Raw genomic sequence first — 16,797 nt, 5'->3', positions numbered from 1 at the left:
CTGTTATTGTTAAAGGTAATAATCAGAAGGACAGCGTTAGTGTAGCCCAATGGCACAAAAGAGAATAAAAACAATACAACATGCTACTTTTAAGCTAGAAAACTCAATTAACATCTTGAGTGCATCAATGTTTTTTTGGAGGTTTTTTTTTTTTTAAATGAAAGCTAAAATAATAAAAAGGCAGTGACGGAAATATAAACCTAAATATTTCAGATTCTATTGTAATCTAATCTGAAATAGTGTGTGTAATTAAATATGATGATTCAATATGTTCATGCCTCAAAAAACTCCAAAACTAGGAATAGGCCTGTGAATGCCTGTTTGTGTTTATTAATAATTCTACTCTTGGATTACTAAAAATGCCAGTTGTAATCAGAATTATTATTTTTGTCATTCATTTGTTTTTATTAAGGTGGATTCAGGCCTTTGCTTCCCTCAGCAGAAACATAAACATAAACTCCTTCATTTTCACATACTGTATGTACAGGTACATTTAATAATGTATTTTTTTTATTATAAATATTCATTTATAAAAATGGAATTGAAGTTTTAAACATAGCAAAAAATCGACCCAGGTTTATGTGTGTGTCTCCAAATAAAATCTATTCCTATGTGTTGTAGAAATCTTTTTTTTTTCCCCCAACAAAAGGTTGGTATGGTTTAGAACCACTGAGTTAGCATAAAGAGCCTTGCTCATGGGCCAACAGTGACGAACCACAACAGATTTTAACCTCTAACCCTCTATTGCAAGTCTATTAAATTTAAATTTGCAATAAAAAGTTTTGTTTTCCTCGTAGATCAGTTTGGGCTTACTTATATTGCATCATTACATTGAAATATCTGAAGGGAGTATCTCGCACTTTGAGGACAAGAACTGAAAAGGTGTACATTTTTTAATGAAGGCAAATGTTCATAAAAGTAATTTACAAATTTGATAATCCAGCCAATTGTTTTAAATCACAGAAACTACAGCATAATACTATTTTTTAACTGAATTTTGTTAAATGCACCTGTATATAAGTGACAATGAAGTAGTTTATGTTTCCACTGAGGGAAGCAAAGGCCTGAATCCACCAATCATGTACTTAAAGACCTCATTGAAAGCACATCAAATGCATCGCGCATTTAATGTCATACAAACAAAAAAATAATAAATAACAATGGTGGAAAAAAACAACAAAAAACTTGTAACTGAGCAGCGTTTAGCTATGTAGTCTGCTTTGAGGAGTTGAAACACATTAAAGTTATTTTTAGCAACATTGATAATTGAAAACACAACAAAAAACTGTGGTTTCTATAAAAGGTTGGTCTCATCCTTTCCTATACTTGAAACCATTTTTGCACGCGTCAATCTGAAACCCTTTATGATAATATCATCAAACACACACACACACACACACACGCATGCACACGCACAGAGTCACAACATATACAAGAAACTAGGTCAATTAAGTAAAGCAGGAGCATGCAGAGCGAGTGCAGAGACCCCTCGCTGCGTTAGATGCTACGTAGCTATTCTCCGTCAATGCCATCATCCGTGTAGCTGTGGTAATGAGGATTCCTTAATGGCAGGTCAGGGTCATCTGTGGGTCACATCTGCAGGGGGAGTGAGACCCCCTCCCCTAGTCTTCCTTTACCTCTGCTTATCAAGCCTGAACAGGAGATTATTGGACTAAATTCACATATTAGGAATCATATTCCAACCAGGGTTAAATACTAATACCTAATTACTTTAACATCGATGCTTTAATGTCATCTCATTTGTCCCTCGTGCCATCAGGCTTTATAACAGAGCCACTTCAGGGAGGAGGAGAGAGGAAAATGTCTTGAACATTGTCTTGCAGTGCCTTAACTTCTCTTGGACTGTTATGTATTTTTTGCTTTTTTACGTGTGTTTAACTTCTTAATTCTGCAGATCCTGCTCTGTTTGTGTGAATGTGAGCAACAGACTTCTGCACAATTTCCTTCGGGATCAATAGAGTATTTATCTATCTATCACTATCCATCTTAGTGCCATAAACCAGACATAGAATCATATAAATATCTCAAAATACGTCATGCTGCAGGAGTAGAACACAAAATTTATTTTAAAAAGAAAAGAAAACCTGAGCATAAAGTCATAACTTAATGACAAAAAAGTTGTAACTTTGAGAATAAAGTTGTAATTTTATGAACGCACGAGGGACCGCAACACAGATAAGATCATGTTTGTATTTGAATTTTATTCTCATAAAATTACACTTTAATCTCATTAACTTATGACTTTATTCTCGTAAGGTTACGGCTTTATTCTTGAAATAGTATGACTTTAATCTTATAAAACCACAATTTTCTTCTCAAAATAATAATAAGACTTTAAACTTGAAATATTATGACATCTCATAAAATTACAATTTTATCAAGATACAATTTATTTTTTATAAAATTACAACTTTATTCTGAAAATAATAGGACTTTAATCCCATAGTGTCCAGATTGGTTATTATTTTAATATGTCCCTAATACACCGTCATAGTAATCTATAAATAATACATATAATAACTTATGTAGAAGAATAGGCCTAATCCTATTAACAATAACATGATTTATTAAAGTGTTGTGGCAACGTTTCACTGAGAGTGAAAGGAGAAATTATTTATCATAAATGAAAATAAAAGTTTTTAAAAGATTAAACAAACTTGACGATGTAAACTTAAGTCCAATGCTTTACAATAAGCAGGAAAATAATTTTAAAACCCACTCCTTTCAAACCTCAATGGTATATTCAAATACAAATTACACGTCTAATGATTGATAATATTGAAAAAAGTCACTAAAAAAAATTTCAGGGATTTTTAAACAAAGGTATTTTGCAGGGAAAAAGAGTATGAAGTGAGCAAAAAATGAGAGTAAAGAAGACAGTAATACAAACCAAGGACTCAAACTGAGCTTTAACATTGACTCTCATCATCCTCTGTTCTGACAGCACACATGAACCTAAGAACATGAAGACGGAGGGGCTTTAGGAGCTTGAAGCAATTACCGGAAACATGCCACCATATTAATGTTGCAAAATGTCACAAAAACATCTTTCAAATATCTAAAGTTCACGGCCTTGGACGAGCCTTTCTTCCACAAACCCGTACTGAGGCTCCGGCAGACTAAATACACATGTGTGCTCTGTGCTGAAGAAACGTCCCTGATCATTTTTGAGTGATTTAAGACATTCAGCGGAATCCACATCAAACAGGAGTCCAACATTCCTGTGTTCTGAAAAAGCCTGCTTGCCAATAGCTGCTGAAAAAGAGTCATTATATCAAGATGTGAAATGTAACTGCTCGGGAGGGGCTTGAAAGAAAAAGAAATGTCTGTCATGGAAATATTTCACTGGACGTTAGCTTAATAAACACGTTCTGACGGTGTCTCTTCTCAGAAAAAATATTACCTAAAATCCAAAATACTCCTGAGACATGACCTCAAGTGTGTGAACTCAAAGATACTGAGAAAGCTACGCAGACGTTCACATACGGCTCTGAAATGTTACGGGCCGTCGCCCTACTACAAAACCTCAAGTCAACAAACACACATGGAGCTCCGTAAAGAGCGAGGGAACAAGTAGAGGCCAGTGTTATTATGCTTGGACGGAGCCTCTGTGCTGTTGTATTCTTAAAGTTGGGATTGTGCCTGGTTAGAGACACAGCACAGACCACAAAAAGCCTCTTTAATTGGAGGAAGTATAACAAAACCAGATGGCTTTAATTGACAATAATCACTAGAGGACACATTTCAATTTGTCCTCTTTTCCAGCTGTTTCACTGCTGCCCGCGCACATTTTTTCTCCTGACTCTTCAAATTTAGCTCATACACTTCTTATCTTAAATCCTACCAAAATGCCAACATGCTTTCTGATAACTTGTGCATTGATGCTAAAAATGCTAATAATGTTGTGCAATAACATTCAGTCCTAGTTTGTCGAAATTACACATTACAAATTAAAAATTACACAGAAAGCAAGAATAAAAATAACTATCACTAAAAAGTTCAGTTTCAGATATTCCAGTTAGTCTAAATTCCCAAATTTACCTGATGTATGCACAAGCGTGCAATCTTTTTATTGATAGATTCTTTATTCATCCCGCAGTGGGGAAATTTACATGCATTATTTAAGGATTCTATTTACACATTTTTTGCTATTACTCAAAAAAAAAAAAAATCCCAAACCATGTAAAGTATCACAAAGGAATTCTAACAAAATGCAATTTTTAAGAGTAATCACACAAATTCAACAACTCTTAAAGTCAAAGGCTGTGCTCGATATCGCATTCTAGCGTACTACTCCACAAACTCAAAATGAGTATGTGGCCCTGCGTTCGCATTAGATCTCTGAAGCTAAGCAGGTCTGGGCCTGGTTAGTAGGTGGATGGGAGACCACTGAGAATTCCAGGTGCCACAGTGGGGTGGATGTCACCCCAGTGGTCATTGTGTCCTTGGGCAAGGCACTTTACCCATGAATGTAGTGTGTGAGTGAGTGTTGGTGGTGGTCGGAGGGGCCGATGGCGCACTTTTGCAGCCTCGCTTCTGTCAGTCTGCCGCAGGGCAGCTGTGGCTACAACAGTAGCTTACCACCACTAAGTGTGGAGTGAAAGAATAATGCCTTAATTCTGTAAAAGCGACTTTGAGTGTCGAAAAAAGCGCTATATAAAATTGATGCATTATTATTATTATTATTATTATACTAGATAGTATGAAAATATTGAAATATCCGGATGTATACTATACCGGGACATTTTTTAAGTGTCACTAGTCATACTCAACCACCCCATGATGCATTGTAAATGGTACATAAAATCGTCCTGGGATCAGCTTCAAGCTAAAAATCAAACATCCCTTTTTCAAAACAAAAGCATCTCTTCTTGTCTTCCATTAGTTTTTGAACACTTTTGTGAATAGGACTATTGTTTTGAAGTTAACCGAAAGTTTTGTCAGCACAATGGAAGGTCTCTGAAAATCTCCAAAATCAAATGAGCACATGTTGATATTCTACTTGGTCACTTTCTCCTTTAAAATGCTTACAGAACTTTCAAAGGTATTTAGCCTCAGTGTTCTTCAGGTTTTTGTCATTGTAGGTTTGAAATGCATCTTGGGAAACTTGGAAGTATACTTCCGTGTGAACAGTCATCATCCTAATCATACTTATACCTATGTATACAGTAGACAGCATGTGCTCACTGAGTTTGTAGTGTATAGTATGCTAGTGTGCCATTTCGAACACAGCCAAACACTGGACATGAATGTGATTGCTTCAAAGTGACTTACAAACATTGTTTACATAGTATAGAGTGAATTAGGGTCAATGTCAATCTTAATTGCACATTTTTCCTGAAATAAATCAGTGTTTTTCTGGTTCGAGCCACCCCGGGATCAAACTGGGTTGTAAATGGCTTGATTTAAAACTGCTGATCCACACAATGGGGAGCTACAACATGTCACAATTAGAAGATCTGGGTTTGAGTTGAGAAAATCAGTCACTGAATGGTTTATTCAAGGAATTCTGGTTTTGCAAAATTAAAAAAAACCCTTTAAAGTGGGATAATTGGTGACTAAACAAATGGTGGCTGGAAGCACAAAGGTAGAAAAACAAGTAACGCAACAAGAAAAAGTTTTCATTTCGTGAGGAACAGATGTCATTAGTTTCTATAACCATCTGGAAGTAATTGGTCACAGAAATAACGCTGCATGGGTTTAATTAAAGAATACTCACATGCAGTGCTGTTCAACATGACAGCATTACCCACATTACATCATGTTAAAGTATGATTCCTTTGATTTTGTGATGTTATTAATTACTTACCAGCTTTTATTTGTCCATGTCTCAATACTAAAGCCATGATGCCATTAACATTGACATTGATTATATTTAGATTCAGTCCCTGTCTTGGCTGGGAACACTTTTGGATCTATGAGGAAAAGGGCACCATCCACCATGCAGTGGGATCTTACCAGTAAGACACATCCAAGGGATGAAAAAAGCGCCTGGCGATGAGGTCAGAGAAGAAAGACTCGGTCTCACGACACGCTGTCCCGTTTCCAATGACGACCTTTGTGCAGCTGATCGAACAACACGAACACAGGTAAGGTACAGAATATCTACGCACAGAGTATCTGAAAATGTATACTTGCTGTACCTGTGTTTGAGCAAGAGGTAGCGTAGTTTTTCTGCTTCTTTTTGACGAGTTGCAAAACCTGAGTTATGCAGGTATAATACATCAGTATGTTGGATTTGACCTGAAAGTTAACAGAAGAAAGAGCGAAGATATTACACAATTGCTAATAAACTAATACGATGACATGTATATGTTAAGGCTTCATTTATTCAGACAACTTTTTTTCAGGAACTTTACATTGATCCAGTCTTCTTCAGAGGATTCCGCTGATTGCTTTGATGTTTTCTTGACTTCCGCATAATGATTCCAGCATGTCATTTTGTCTTATGTTAGAAAATGTTGGGGTTTGAATTATTCAGGAAACTTTTTTCAGGAAATTCACTTTGATCTCCTGACATGTTTCGACTGTCATGTGCCAGTCTTCTTCAGAGGCGTCTGCTGATTGCTTCGATATTTTCTTGACTTCCGCATAATAATTCCAGCAAGTTAATGTTGTCTTCTTTTTGAATAGGTTAAGGTTACATTTATTCAGACAACTTTTTTTCGGGAATTTTTTTTTCAGGAAATACAATGACCAGAAGGCTATAATCCATGAGCTTGTATCTGTGCACGTTATGTCGTTTAATAAGAGAACTTTGGCCCAAATGAATAATTTGCTCCGATTTGGCACAGTCCATGCCACGGCAGGAAGTCTGGCTCCTGCCACTTTAGTGTTTCCTTAAAGAAACAGCGCGGATCTGAGTGGACAGCACGGACAAGAGCGTGATGTGAGCGAGGAACCACCCAGCCTGTGAGCACACCCCACTGGACCCGACTCCCGATATACACGCCGCGCTCCATCAGCTGTAAGCGTGTCAGCGTGACTTGTGGCCACACAATCAGTGGCCCAGAGGGTGGGAAGTTCCTTCACTCAGTGTGAGGCCACACCCACTGAGAGAGACACGCAGAGACTTGCACAAAAGTAGCGCAGACATTCAGAGGAACCTGCAGACACACATATGCACTGACAAAATCTGTACATTCAAGTACTACGATTATGTCAACTGTAATCTGGTCTCCAGATTACAGCTGGTAATTACATCTGCATTATCGTGACATATTTACTGTAAAAACTGAAAGAGGATGAAGGGTTGATTTCAATTACAAATTGTTTATTACAGCAATAAAATTACACTATAAAGAAAAACTCTAATTTAAACATTTCATTGTTTACTAGCAGGGTTAGGGTCAATTACATTTTTCAATCTCGTCTTCAATTATCCATGTTCAATTACATCTCAATAGCTTCTTGATTCTTGTATTTGTATTATTATTATTTTTCTACTGCAATGTTTGCACTTGTATTTAATCCTTATTTAATTAACAGTATTTTACTGGATTATGTAACTTTTCTTTGCTTTCTTTGTTAGTGTTTCTTCTTTCCATTTGTAATATTTCTCGAGCCTCTGTCACAAAGCAATTTCCCCTTGGGATAAATAATGTACAGCTGATTCTGATACTGAATAATGATTACAGTGACCAGCATTTTTTCCAAATAAAACTAAGATTAAAGTTAAAGTTATTAATTCCACCTTATCATTTAGAACTACTAGTGAGTCACCATGCAATTCTAATTCTTATCCTTTTAACCGGATCAACATTGATGAGAATGGACAGTCACCCAATCCAAAGCCATTCTGGAGCCGGAAACTTCCCCCAAACTCCTGCATTATCTGGCTAACGTCTCTCATCGATACCGAGTCCTTAAATGTTGCGTTAAACCCAAATTGTAGCTCAGAGGACGAAACTTCCCTTCTGACAGACCGAATTAATGCCGCATACAAAATATGAAAATATTTCCTTAAACGTTTGCAACTTAAAAACTTAAATCGATTATCAGATAATCATCTCAAGAAGGATGGTGATCAGCCAACAATATAACAATATTTAAGGATAGCACATCTTATGATATAAATGCTAGGCTGTATTGTAAATATCTCAACTCCCAAAGTGCTGGATGTAAAAGTTTAATTTCCTTCACAGTGAGTGGTTTTACTTACTTGTCTGGGACAGGATTGCGATCTTACAGCCATGTCTGAAGCCGGGGTCCACCCCCATGATGACGCAACCCCTGACTGGACCAACCAGCAAGATCGTGCGGAGGTTCCTCGCAAACATCGCAATAGACTCTTTTTCGGCTGCGCACGTCAGCTTTGTTCTAAAGAAAAAGGATGCCGTTCAAGGAGAGATTTTACACCTTTACTTTCAAAAAAGTAAAAAAAAAAAAAAATGGTTAAAGAGAAACGGGAAGTAAGGAGGAGGGTGTAATATGTTTACATTCAGTTCTTTAATAAAAAGGTAAATGTTAAAGAAAGTGTCTAATTGGCCAAATAGGGGCGCTGCGTACAGATAGAATGTCGGTATATCGATAAGGCAACCGTACGCCACTGCTAACATTACATCTAAGTTTGCAGTTATTTACAAAGAAAACAATGAAATAAAATACCTGTAACTTCGAGTGAGGAACGGCAGAATGAGCCTTTTAAAAGAATCCTCTACAGCATTTCTGATCAGTGCAATAAGTTCTCCTCTTGCAAACGTCTTTGGCCTCCACCTGCGAACAGTTAAAGCATATGATTCAGGAATATGAATCTATTTTCACTTTTTTTCTATCCTGCTGTACGGCTACGTGACCAACCTGCAAAGCTTTAAAAAAAATTTGGGATGACAATGTGCAAAAAACATTGAGCTGCGAGGCACACTTTGGAAAATAAATAAATGAATTTAGGCATTTTTCATTAACTCTAAGTTTAAAGATTTTCTTTTTGACTGAAAGTGAGATTTTTAATCATTTTATTGTTGTTTTAAGGTTTTTATTGCTGATTCCAAACTTTGCAGTTTTAATCCAATGAAAGCACATTGACTTGCCTTGTGTATGACACTATACAAATACATTTGTCTTGTCTTTAAAGAAAATGATTTACAATGTTCTCTAATCCCTTGTATTTTATTGATAATTATAATATATACTTTATCAAGAAAAGTTATTGTGCTTTATATTTAGATATGACCAGCTTAATAGTACAGACTGATTTTAATGTCAAATAGGCTCAGTACGAAATAAACCAACAACTACAGTCAAAATGTATGCGTGTTCGTGTTAATGCAGTGTGTGGGTGCTTTGCTTTTTGTGTGTGTGTCTTTTCTCTGTTATATTCTGACCTGTTGTTGATGCACCATGTGGTGAAGTCTGTCTTCACTCTGTCGGGGACGTTCACCTTCACGGATAAAATCTTCAGACTCTCTCCTCGGTTAATGGCCAGCGTCTGCACACATACGTGCACCAATCAAAATTATACAAAGTATAATACCAAACATAAGTTTATGTTTATTAATGTAATTCCATAACATTAAAATCATTTTTGTGACTAGATCATCAGCAATCCATAAGTTGTAAAGTAGTGTAAAGAATGAAAAGAGATAATTAGTTTAAAGAAACTCAAATACTAAACGATACATTTTGGAGTCATTATATTTTAGTGAAACAGGGCTGAATGTGACCCCACACTCAAAGATGGCTTTGACCAACGATTCTCAACCGGTGGGTCAGGACCCAAAAGTGGATCGCTGACAGTTGATCAAAAATAAATAAATACTTAATAAAGCTCTAAATACTTCATCAATCATTTAGAAATCTTTCTTTTGACAAGCATGCTGTAAAATGCATGTTGTACAGGAAAATATATACATTCATGTTTCAAAAAAGATTATTTATGTGTTTTACACAGCTATTTTTGAAAAACTAAATTTGGTTGGTTTGAATTCTAAAAAAAAAAAAAAAAAAAAAAAAAAAAAAAAAGAGAGAAAAAAAGTGGGTTGCGATTTAATAACCGTGTGGGTCCCAGGGTGAGACCAGTGGAGAACCCCTGGTTTAGACCACAAACAGAAACATAGGAAGTACTATTACCACATAATGCAAAACCTAAAATTAAAGCGCTCTTCTTTTTTAACAAATAATGTATATTGGACTTTTTTTTTTTATTAGGAAACGTTTGTGTGTTATAATAATTTTTATGCATGCAAGTTCTGGCTGCTTTTAATTAATTATTTTCACAACTTTAATCCTAAAGTTCTACATCCGGACAGTCACAATTAATCAAAATATTAAAAGTATTGTCACTCTATTTTTTTTTTGCAGGAATTGTTTTATAAAAATAAAGCTCTACATTTTTCATGTTCTACTGTCCCTTAATTGCAAATAGTTAATGTGAATAAAATGTACTTTTAACATGTTTTTAATGATAGAGCAGATGCATGCAGCTAAATGTATGATTAAAATAAATTTGGAGCCCATGCACACGTGCCTATGAGTCCATATCCTGTGGCCTAGGCTGAGGCTGGTTGTGTTGTGTGTGCTAGTGGCCCCTTGGAGGAACTGCTACATGCTGTTAAGCAAACAGTAGTAAGTGTCTGACCTTTTCAGTGGGGAACCTTTAGCCTGCCACAGAACACGGCCAAGAAACAAGACGTCAATCTGGAGCCCAAGCGGAAGAAGAGAGCTGACAAATGCCACCATCATGCCACCATCAGCAGTGAGACCGCGAGGCCTACCCCCCACCCACGCCCACTCAACGTGCCACAACCATTACCACTCAGCGGCACACTGGGATGTTGGAGGACACACACACAAAAAATGTGAAACGCAGCACACAGCTAATGGCAGGGCGGAGGCGAGGATTGAAGCGAGTTGTTTGAACGATGATGAAAGCTCGATGTCTGTGGCATGTTTCTGCCCTGAGCTACTGAGACCATGACTGAGACGCTGTTTCTTAAACAATCTTCATCAAAACTCTGATGTTTGTTATGTCAAAGAAGCAGTGAAAAGTGTCTTTTCCCCTTAATATTGGCAGAACATTTTGGAGAGAGCCCATTAGGGGAAACTTAAATCATATCAGCCTCTGGGCCCCCACAGAAAATGCAAAAAAGGTGAAAAAATACAAAAATACACAAAAGGACAAAACATGCACACATAAGACAACAGATACAAAACACATAACCAAAATGATTACAAAAAAAATACAAAATTACTGAAAAACACACAAAACAACAAAAAACACACGATACATATAGGAAAATATACACGTCGTGCACAAACCATGTCTGGTCTAGCATATTGTATATTACGTTATGTAATATATCATATTAATATATTGTATATTACAACTAATACTACCAATTAGTTGTGATTTATTTTTCAATAATGCCGTTTAGTTGTAAGAGAACAATGTCAGCTGTTCGGAAATACTTTTAAGGTTAACGTTTTTTGTTCAATATGAGCAAAAATGTGTGTATTTTTTTAATAAATCCTAAAATCTGTATTTGCATCAATATGTACTTGCATGGGTACTCTGAGTACTAAATTTCAGGGAGTACACAAACCTGAGTACTCAAATCTAAAGTGCAACTGTACAAGCTTAACTTGTATATAAAAATCAGTGTTATCACATTTGAATATAAAATAAATAAAAAGAGTACTCTGCAAATCAGAATATGTAGCTAAATTATTTTTTATTATATATATATATATATTTTTTATTATTATTATTATTATTATTATTATTATTATTATTATTCTTAAAGGTCTAAAAGAAAAACTGACAAACGTTTCATATTTATATATCCAGTGTTTTCTTTTATTGTTGTAGTGCATTCCCACATTATGAATGGGGAAAATAATCGGAGGAGCCTGAAAGGTTGAGGTTATTGTTGTTTAGCATTTCATTATTCTTCATTGCAGCTTTTTTTTCTGATTTATGGTCATTAGCCACTGCACAGCATTCAACATCTCTAAGTTTCTCTGGAGGCTGGGTCACTGGTAGGAGTCAGAGGGTGATCTGAGAGCAGGAGTGATGTGAGACAGAGTGTGAAGTGTGTTTTGTGTGTTAGATGATCCAGGAGTGACAGGTAGGCGAGCGCCGGCCAAAGCGCGACAGAGGCAGACAGTCGGCCTTTCCCAGACAGGCTTTAATCACTGCCGCTGGGCCTGGAGGGAGGGCAGCTGGCCAGAGTTATCCTCTCCCTGTCTGCCTCCTCACACTTTGGACGAATACTGTCATCAACACATCCATCCATCCGGCATATCAAGCATAAACAAACAGATAAACATTGGCACAGAGGAGATTCAGAGAAAGTCAGAGAAACTTCTCCAATTATATTTGACCTTATACTGACATGCAAGAGGCAAACTAAAACAGTCATGTAGTGACAGAGCCATCTATAAGGGGTAATAAAGGGGAGTTCTTTTTGGGGCCCATTCATAATGTCAGCAAAATGATGGTCCATTGTTCTATGAATCTGTGATAACCACATTCATTTATTTATCTGCGTAATATCCACTGTTATCCAGGAAGTATATTAGTATTTGTGCCATAGTATATAGCCATCTTAGAGAAGTAAATCATTGTTTTAATCAGAAATAAAATGGGTAAAACTGATCAAAAACAGTGGAAAATGTGATTAAAAGGGGTTTTAAAAACCACGGAAATTGGTTAAAAGTTGCAAATTAGAGTGGCCAAAAACTGACAGAAAAGTGGTAAAAAGTTAGAATAATGGGTCACAGTATGTAACATTAGGTGGGAAAAGTGGTGGAAAGGGTTTATAAGTGCTGAACATGTCTTGAAAGTGACCCCCATGTGGGGTTGCCAGACATTTAAACAGGGAAGTGTCTAGTAATTGATAGAAAAACAATTACTGATTAAAAATATATTTTAAAATTTATATTCTATGTCAAATTAAAACAACTCAAAATCGTAAACAACTGTATTTGATACTTTCACTTTTTCAAATATAAAGCTCCGTCCCTTGTGTTAGTTACAGTTATCAGCTCCGCCCATTGTGTTATGTTACAGTTCGTAGCGCCGCCCCTTGTTACGTTACAAATAATAGCTCCATCCCTTTGTAATGTTACTGTAATTAGCTCCGCCCCTTCTAATGTTACTTATTAGCTCCGCCCCTTCTGTTACGTTACAGTTAGTAGATCCGCCCCTTGTGTTACGTTACAAATAATAGCTCCATCCCTTTGTAATGTTACAGTAATTAGCTCCGCCCCTTCTGCTATGTTAGTTATTGGCTCCGCCCCTTGTGTTATGTTACAGTTAATAGCTCCGCCCCTTGTGTTATGTTACAGTTATTAGCTCTGCCCCTTGTGTTATGTTACAGTTAATAGCTCCGCCCTCTGTGTTACGTTACAATTATTAGCTCCGCCCCTAACCCTAATGAAAAATATTTAGCAATAAAACAAGGAAGAATTCTTTGGAATTATAAACAAATTCATGCAGCAGCAAACTACAGGAAATCACCCTGAATGTGTCGTACAAGGCCCAGATTTGTAAGCGTACACAGACACAGACACACACACACACTTCACGTGCCTGTGACTGTGCCTCCACCTGTCCATCAAACAGACGTGTTCAATTGATGAAGCAGTTCTTATTATCTCAGCTGCTCTGCAGGCGAGCCTCAGACCAGAGCGCTAAACTACCATTTGATCGTAACGCAAATCGCATTAAACGCAGCCCACGTCACGTTGAACAAACCCATCCAGGCACACAACAGAGCTGATAGCTATGAGGTGAATGTGCACGCTTCAAATAAGGCTTTAGATGGAGTCTGACAGCGTTCAATCTGTACTAATACGCTTTCAGACATGCAGCAAGTACTGTATGTTAGAAAAGTTTTCTAAATGCCAACTTTAGATTTGTTTGTGTAACTCACGATCATCATCCCAGCCTCGATTATTCTTTTTTTTTCATTTCAACTTTATTTGAGACCAATTCAGTTCATATAAATGAGTTATAAAGTATATATATTGAATATGTTGTTCTTCCTTGAACACAAAATATTCCAAACAACTACTATTTATAGCTGCATACAACAATATTGATCTTGTAAAGCACTGAAATGTTTAGAATTACCTACATTTATTGTTTCAATGCAGAGTAAATAAATATAATTACATTTTTTTTGGCCCCACAATGAAAAAAAAAACAAGCGCAAGCGCAGGTTTTCTGTTTGATTATTTAAATCTTTTGGAGTTGTAAAAAAATTAAATAAATAAATAAATAAAAATAAAAAAAAATATCTAAACTCAATGAATTAATTCAAAGGTTCTTGATTTACTGAAAGCTAATTTAATTGTGTAGCTTTTACTTAACATTTTTTTAAATTTGGGATTCTAGGTTTTTTTCATAATTTTTAGGTGTTATAGTTTATTTAGGTGTTTCCTACTTCTTGAAAAGGAGTTTGTGATTTTGGTTTAAAACTGCAAACAATTCTTTGGACCTCATAAAGTTAACATAGAGCTGGGCGATATATCATATCACAAAAAGCAGAAAAAGACATTTGAGCTTTTTCTTGTCTTATAGCAGCTCGTGTTTTTCAACCTTGGAGTCGTGACCCCCATGTGGGGTCGCCCGACATATAAATGGTGTCTAGTGCTTGATCTAAAAAAAAAATCTTTAAATTAAAAAAAATCTTGACCAACTGTATTTGATATTTTCGCTTTCTCATATACAGATCTAGCTCAGATCTGCAGTTTAAAGAAAAGCAAGACAAGAAAGGAAAATAAATAAATAAATAAATAAAAGGTAGGACAAAATAATCTGAGCTGGCAAATAATGGGCATGACAAATCGTGAATGTGGTTAAATTGTCAAAAAACAAGCATGAAATTTAGTGAAAATAGGTTAAAAGTGACAATAATGGGTCAATATATGCAACATTAGGTGGGAAAAGTGGCCTCCTAGAGTCTCGCGACACCAAATGAGAACCCCTGCTTTAGAAGACATGTATTGAAAGTAGTCAAAATCACTTACAAACATCGCCCTTTTTCATTTAACAAATCCCCATATCCGGGGCTGAACGCGTTCAGCGCTAAATGTTTGCTAAAGCAAACAAGCGAGTGTGTGCTCACACACACATGCCTCCTGTCAAAACACATCTCCCACCTTCTCTCCATCCTGCCAACTTGATGGCTAGAAAAGGTTGGTTTTAGCCGGGATGTGACAGCTAGCAGGGTCATGGCAGCCTGTGGGTCAACGCTGCGTGACAAAGACGAGTCATCGAATTAAAGGCTGAGGAGGAGGAGTGCATTGGAGGGCTGTGGTTTAGTCACAGGGAGGGAATCTGAGAGCGGCGGAGATAAGTGACGGGTGCACCTCAACACCACTCAGCCACTCCCCCCCCACCCCCTCCTCTCCGTTCTGTGGCTCGCCTGTGGGCCCAGCAGCAGTAGCTGTCACTACAGGAGAACGGCTGTCAATCAAAGCGTCCTAATCCAATGGCATGTCGGCAGGGGACATGTCACATATGTTAAGAACAGAGAACGAGGGGGACTCGCAGGGTGTGCGAGCAAGTAAGTGTATGTGTGTGTGTGTGTATGTGTGTGTGTGTAAGGATGACTTGAGGGCAGAGTGCGGTTGCCAGAGAGTGTGGTGTGGCAGAGATGGTGGATGACGGGAGCCGTGGTGACACATGAGGCCCGGGACCAACTCTGAGTAACCCACCAGTCACTGACTGGAAGGATGGGGGGGGGAGACGGAGCAGGGCCAAAGGAGGGGAGAAGACGGTGGAACATCGCCAAGCTTAACTTCCACTGACATGCCCAGCGTTCATAAGAGATAAACGGCTTCCTTTTTCAGCCAGCGACCTCCAAAATAAAGGTTCCAGAGACTGGGGACCCCCACTGTAGCTGAAGGTGGTTGAACACAGACATGAACATTGAAGAACAGTCATATGGAGACAAGGTCATCTATAAGGGGGAATAAAGGGGAGAGCTTTTTGGGGTCCATCCATAAAGTCAGCAAAATGGTCCATTGTTCTATGAATCTGTGATAACCACATTTATTTATTTATCTGAATAATATCCATTGTTATCCAGGAAGTTTATTATTATTTGCGCCATAGTTTATACTAAGTATACAATTCTAAAACCTCAGAAATTGCAAATTTGAGTGGCCAAAAACAGACAGAAAAATTTGTTTAAAAAAAAAATAAATAAAAAGAGTTCAAAGTTTCCATATTGGGGGGGTTGGGGTAATGTACAGTAAATTAAAAACAATTAGTTTAAACTGGCAAATAATGGGCAAAAATAAGCATGAAATACAATGAAAAGAGGTGAAAAGGTACAATAAGTTTAACATGTGTGACATTGTCAGGGAAGTTTATTATTATTATTTGCGCCATAGTATATAGTCATCTTAAAGATGTAAATCCTTGTTTCAATCAGAAATAAAATGGGTTAAAAGTGAACAAAAATGGTGGTGAAATGAGATTTTAAAAACAACAGAAATTGGTTAAAAGTTGCAGCAAAACGTGGGTAATAAAGTTAAAAAATTTAGGAAAATTTGTTTAAACTGGCAAATCATGGGCATTACAAATTGTGAATGTGGTTAAATTGGCAGAAAATAAGCATGAAATATGGTGAAAAGAGGTTAAAAGTGACATTAATGGGTCAACATATGTGACATAAGGTAGGGAAAGTGGTGGAAAGGGTTTATAAGTGCCAAAAAAGGCTTGAAAGTGGAAAAAATGTGCAGAAAAGACATTGAAATTTGATGGAGAAGTGGCAGAAATTAAAGTAATGGAGCAAAAATACGCAAAATTTCAGCCAAAACACA

At 36.9% G+C, this 16,797-nt stretch overlaps 1 protein-coding gene across 1 annotated transcript in view; it reads right to left on the bottom strand.

Moving 5' to 3' along the window:
* The window catches only part of srbd1 (S1 RNA binding domain 1), a 62,140-nt gene that overhangs the window by 38,147 nt on the left and 7,196 nt on the right, over positions 1 to 16,797 (bottom strand). Inside the window, exons 10-14 of the mRNA XM_028469417.1 lie at positions 9,345 to 9,448; positions 8,629 to 8,736; positions 8,183 to 8,340; positions 6,165 to 6,264; positions 5,980 to 6,087 (exon numbers count right to left, since the gene is read on the bottom strand). Coding sequence (XP_028325218.1) covers positions 5,980 to 6,087; positions 6,165 to 6,264; positions 8,183 to 8,340; positions 8,629 to 8,736; positions 9,345 to 9,448 — 578 coding nt within the window. The remainder of the gene's footprint in view (positions 1 to 5,979; positions 6,088 to 6,164; positions 6,265 to 8,182; positions 8,341 to 8,628; positions 8,737 to 9,344; positions 9,449 to 16,797) is intronic.

Source organism: Gouania willdenowi, chromosome 15, assembly GCF_900634775.1.
Source record: "Gouania willdenowi chromosome 15, fGouWil2.1, whole genome shotgun sequence".
NCBI lineage: Eukaryota > Metazoa > Chordata > Actinopteri > Blenniiformes > Gobiesocidae > Gouania > Gouania willdenowi.
Note: the sequence above shows the minus strand (reverse complement) of the source record. Positions and strands in the feature narration are given on the sequence as shown.